The 5,432-nt window shown below is 44.1% G+C and overlaps 1 protein-coding gene across 1 annotated transcript; it reads left to right on the top strand.

Moving 5' to 3' along the window:
- The first annotated feature begins 332 nt into the window (after positions 1 to 332).
- Positions 333 to 2,454, top strand: LOC101346678 (growth-regulated alpha protein-like). Its single transcript, XM_023737774.1, has 4 exons — positions 333 to 500; positions 593 to 716; positions 824 to 907; positions 1,740 to 2,454. Exons 1-4 carry the CDS (start codon positions 410 to 412, stop codon positions 1,753 to 1,755), a joined length of 315 nt encoding a protein of 104 aa, XP_023593542.1. The 5' UTR covers positions 333 to 409; the 3' UTR covers positions 1,756 to 2,454.
- Positions 2,455 to 5,432: the final 2,978 nt, after the last annotated feature.

The raw sequence follows: 5,432 nt of genomic DNA, 5'->3' as shown, positions 1-5,432 counted from the left end.
GTGTTTTCGCCACTTCCTGCCCAGAGCACAGGGGTTATTCGGCGCCCACGGCCCCCTAACAAAACCAGCGCAGCCTAAGACCCTCTCCCGTTTTTGGGGTGTGAGGAAGAAAGAGATTGCAGGAGTTACTCAGGAGGGTGAGGCGGGGGCAGCAACCGGTGGGTCAGCCACCCCACTCCACCCCAGGAGGCAGGGGGCGGGGAGGGTGCCTTCCTTCCGGAATCAGAGAACAAAGCAAGAAATCCAGGGATTTCCCTGGCCCAAAGACACCTGACTTTGCAGCCCAGAGCATGGATAAAAGCGATTCGCGGGGCTCGGAGCCGCAGAGCCAGGGTCACAGACAGGCAGCCCTCCTTGCGCCACTTTCTCGCTCCAGGCACAGCCGCCCCGACACTCCGAGCCGAGCACCATGGCCCGCACCGCGCTCCCCGCCCCTGCTCGCCTCCTCCGGGCGGCGCTGCTTCTCCTGCTCCTGGTCGCCGCCGGCCGGCTCGCAGCAGGTGAACCTCGGCGGGACCCCGCGGCAGCTAGGGGCGGGTGGGCGCCCGTGCCAGGAGACAACTCCGCTAACCCAGTCTCTCTTCTCTCCCAGGGGCGCCGGTGGTCTCTGAACTGCGCTGCCAGTGCGTGAAGACCGTGCAGGGAATCCCGCTCAAGAACATCGAACGTGTGAAAGTGATGTCCCCGGGACCCCACTGCGCTCAAACTGAAGTCATGTAAGTCTGCTGCTGCCGCCATCCTGTCACCCCAACCCTCCAATGCTCCCCGCGCTGACTGCGCAGCCCCACCGCCCGTCTCACGCGGATTCTCCTTCTCTCTGCAGAGCCACTCTCAAGAATGGGCAGGATGCTTGTCTCGATCCCGCAGCCCCCATGGTTAAAAGAATCATCCAAAAGATCCTGAATAGGTGAGTTGTAGGTTTTGATTTACAACATGCTACTAGAGTCATTGGTCACATCACAGATAGGAGCATCTACTCCTGAAAATTGTATCATAGAAACGCAGGAGTTTGCTAAGGACTGAATATTCATTATTTTTTTCACAATTAAATTTGTCACTGAGATCATTAATCTGCTCTGGTTTCCAGTGACTTCTATCCCCACTTCCCACCCTAATCTCTTTCAAATTAATGTGAATAGAAGTGCTTTCATTAAAATTGTCATTGATGTTGGATGATTATGCCAAAAATCTTTCCACCTGTTAAAAAGCAAAGTTGTCTTTTTCCCTTCCCCCATTTTCTTCTGGACTTCAGACCTGCATAGTGGAACCGTGGTGTTCTGCAACATAGGTCCTGAAGCTTAGTGGCGAAGAGCAGGGAACTTTGCAGTGACATTGCCTTGGTGCAAATCTGAGTTCCATCACCTATTACCTGGGTAATCCTGGGAAAATTAGTTGATTTATTTGAGTCAGAAAAATAATAGCAGCTACTTCATGGGGTTTATCTGAGACTTAAATGAAGCTGGTGAGACAATGAGAGAACAATACATTTTGGCTGTTGGTAGCAAATAATACAGCGGAGATCTCCACCCCCACCCCATTCCCAAACAAAGAGCATCTAAGATCCTAAATGTCTCTGCCACACAGGGCCATGGTTCCAAGCAGTAGCCACTTGTTGCCAGGCTGTGGGGAAACTCTGCATTAGGAGAATTCTGGGAGCCTCAGGGGCAGGGCAGGGGAAGAGGGCTGTGCTATCAGCTTTCCTGAGCAGCTACTGAGGACAACCATTTTTCTCATTATAGTGGCAGTTCCAACTGACCTTGGGGGAAGGAGGAAGCTTACTGGTGACTGTTCTGGAAGGAGACCCTGCACTTACAGGAACTGAAGAGGAAAAAGAGAAATAGTCAGCTCCTCAAGACACCTGGACTAGGTTTATGTCGCAGAGTCTCTTAGGGCAGTTCTTTTATTTATTTATTTATTTATTTATGTTCAAAGTGTCTGTTAATATGTTACATGTAAAATAATTACAGTTGTGGCTGAATCTACTTACACACTTTACCGTTACTTTTATTGCTTGCTTTATGTCAACTCAAAGTTGACTGAGTCTTATTTAATTTGAAAGTAAAAGGTTTTGAATGTTCTCTAGTTGTTAATATTTCTGGGGAGCTCACAACATGGCAGCCACTGTGATAGAGGCCTGGAGCAAATAGTCAAATCATTGTTAGGGTACGGAGATGTGTGTGTACAACTATTTTCTATTTAGAAGGTCATTTGTTATTTATTGAAACCTTTTACAATATGTGGTTAACATTTCTTATGTTGAAGCTTTAAGAACTACTATGTTCTAGATACTTCTTGGACATTTTATGTCTTCTTTGTAAGGTGCAATGCCTTGTTTAGTGTTAATTATGCATTGTTTATGTCATAAATATTTATCGATGTTTTTACAAATAACATGAAAATAAAGTATTTCAAAATAAACTTTGTTTCATTTGTTGAGGGGAAAAAAAAAAAGAAGGCTACCTCTACTGAATAATTTGATGAACTGCATCAATGTTTCTCAACTTTTTCCCCCCATTGGGCATTTATTGCTACACAGATAAACTGAACTGTAAATGATTCCTGATTTCATCTGGTGATAGCTGTCACTCCCCTGGGTTCTCCTCTATTCAAGAATTTGCTTTTCCAAACTGTGGGCTGCCACCTGCATGAAAGTCACTGCCATGTCTTGCTGTTTTTTACAAGGGGCTCCTTGCTATTTTGCTACTCAGGTGTAGATAGATAGATAGATAGACAGGTAGATAGATAGATAGATAGATACAAAAACAAAAAAACCAAACACGTTGCCGTCAAGTCAATAGATAGATACTATCAAGTCAACCTTGACTCATGGCAACCTTGGGTACAACAGATGAAACGTTGCTGGGTCTTATGTCATCCTCACAATTGCCAGCATTTTTGAGTTCACAGTTGTGACTATTGTGCCAATCCATCTCATCAAGGGTCTCACCAAACATAGTGTCCTCCTCTAGCAATTGATTGATCTCTCCTGAAGACAAGGTCAAAGCAAGCAAGTCAAACAATGCTCTGTAATGATCAGTAAGGTTTTCATTGGCTAATTTTTGGAAGTAGATTGCCAGGCCTTTCTTACTAGTCTGTCTTAGTCTGAAAGCTCAGTTGAAACCTACCTACCATGAATGAACCTGCTGATGTCTGAAATACTGGTGACATAGCTTCCAACATCATAGCAACAGGAAAGCCACCACAGTACAACAAACTGATAGACGGGTGGTGGTACTCAAGTTTATCTCTTTAAAAGCATATACGTTCTTATAGCTATTTTAGCAAGGGCTCTTAATTGCTTTGCTAAAGGAGTTTGCAAACTATTATTGACAATTTTATGAAGTTGGCCAGGAAATGGTGGATTTTTCTTCAAAACTCAAATCACTTGTGTCTTCAGTAGAAGCAGGAAGAGTGACTGAATACTTCACCTATCCAATTAAGATTTGGGTGCTATTTTCCGACCTTCATATATAAGTAACTACTACTAAGTTTAGTGTTATTCCAGTCCTTTTTACCGGTTTATCAGATATAATGGTTTTAAGATTTGACTGCAGCATTTTCCACCCCTCTTAGTGCAATTTTTATGGAACCTGATAGGTTGTTTAGCCTAAGAAAGTCCTCTGGGTAGCTTGGTAATCTAATGCTGCCCCAGGTAACAGCAGCACACCCAGCTTCCAAGACAAACACAAATGTTTTGATGTAAAGGGAGGAAAGATTCAATAGACTAAAAAAGACCACTCTCCAACCCTGAGAAGGAGAAATGTTTGCGCACGTGTGGGGTGTATGCTTGTCTCTGATTCAGAAATTATTCCAGAAATCATGAGCCCTAGGTAAAAGCCTCCAGCAGGGTAAAAGAGTAGGCTTAGCAGCCTGAGTGCTTGAGATCAAGTTCTAGCTTGTCCCAAGTAGCTGGGTAAATAAGAACCCTAAGTAAGTGGTTAAGAGCTTGGCTGCTAACCAAAAGGTCGGAAGTTCAAATCTACCAGCTGCTCCTTGGAAACCCTATGGGGCAGTTCTACTCTGTCCTACAGGGTTGCTATGAGTCAGAATCGACTCAAGACGGCAAAGGGTTTGGTTTTTGGGTTTAAATAACAAGAAACAATCTTTGTGAGCCTTTTCTTGCACATAAAAAATTAAAAATAATAAGCTCCTAATTCCAAGATTATTTGTTAGTTATGAATGAGATGGAATTTTTGAACTGTGCATAAATGCAAACCATTCTGGGAGTTTCATAAATGCCAGCACTTACTCCATAACCTCAAGTCAAGTACATTAAAAAAGTGTTTACAAGTAGGACCCCAAAGGCTCAATAAAGCCACACCCTCACGTCTGAGACCAGTCATTACCCTCAAACATTGTCTGCAGTTGCTGCACTGTCCACTTATCTCTTATCGCGGAATACGAAGCACAAAAAAGGACAAGGGAGATGCTTTTGTTCATATATTGGTTAAAGACTGTTACGGACTGGATTGTGTCCCCTTCAAAAGACATGTTGATGTCCTAGCCCCTGTACCTGTGAATGTGACCTTTTTTGGGGGAAATGAAGTTTTTCGTTGAAGATATTATCAGTTAAGTCATACTGGAGTAGGGTGAGTGCTAGTCCTAATCCCTTCTGAGTGGTGTCTTATAAAAGGGGAGAACAGACACATTGGGGAAAGACAGCTGCCATGTGACTAGACAGGTAGATGCACCTATAAATAGCAAAGAAACACCAAGGATTGCCAGCAGCCCCCAGAAACCAGGAGAGGCATGAGACAGTTCCTCTCTCAAAGCCCTCTGAAGGAACTGATATGGCTGATACTCTGATTTGAACTTCTAGCCTCCAGAAGTGTGAGATAATACACTTCTGTTCTTTAAAGCCATCCACTTACGGTGTTTTGTTATGGCAGCCCTAGGAAACCAAGACGAAGACATAGGTTTCAAAGAATCATATTGATTTAGGAGTAAATTACAAAGTTATCATTTGTTGACTGTATGAAATTGAGCAAGTTTCTTGACTCCATGAAACCTCATTTCCCCTACTATGCTATTGTTGTTGTTAGGTGCCATCCTGTCTGTACAGACTCTTAGCTACCACGTGTACAAAAGAACAAAACACTGCATGGCCCTGCACCATCTTCACAATCACTGCTATGTTTTAGCTCATTATTGCAGCCACTGTGTCTGTTCATCTCCTTGAGGGTCTTTCTCTTTTTTGCTGGCCCTCTACTTTACCAAGCATAATGTCCTTCTCCAGGGACTGCTCCCCCTTGATTACATGTCCAAAGTACTTGACACGACGTCTCGCCATCCTCACTCCTAAGGAGCCTTCTGACTATACTCCTTCCCAGACAGATATCTTCGTTCTTCTGGAAGTCCATAGTGTATTCAATAGCCTTTGCCAGCACCATAATCCAAAGGCATCAGTTCTTCTTCAGTCTTCCTTACTCATT

The sequence above is a fragment of the Trichechus manatus genome, unplaced genomic scaffold (genome assembly GCF_000243295.1).
Source record: "Trichechus manatus latirostris isolate Lorelei unplaced genomic scaffold, TriManLat1.0 scaffold00108, whole genome shotgun sequence".
In the NCBI taxonomy this organism is placed as follows: domain Eukaryota; kingdom Metazoa; phylum Chordata; class Mammalia; order Sirenia; family Trichechidae; genus Trichechus; species Trichechus manatus.
This window is presented reverse-complemented; position numbering and strand designations above follow the sequence as displayed.

What these genes read in the sequence shown, in the direction of transcription:
- LOC101346678 (XM_023737774.1), top strand. Translation starts at nt 410, where the DNA reads ATGGCCCGCACCGCGCTCCCCGCCCCTGCTCGCCTCCTCCGGGCGGCG. An exon ending in CGCCGGCCGGCTCGCAGCAG is followed by an intron (nt 501 to 592) that starts GTGAACCTCGGC and finishes CTTCTCTCCCAG; the next exon opens with GGGCGCCGGTGGTCTCTGAA. An exon ending in TGCGCTCAAACTGAAGTCAT is followed by an intron (nt 717 to 823) that starts GTAAGTCTGCTG and finishes TTCTCTCTGCAG; the next exon opens with AGCCACTCTCAAGAATGGGC.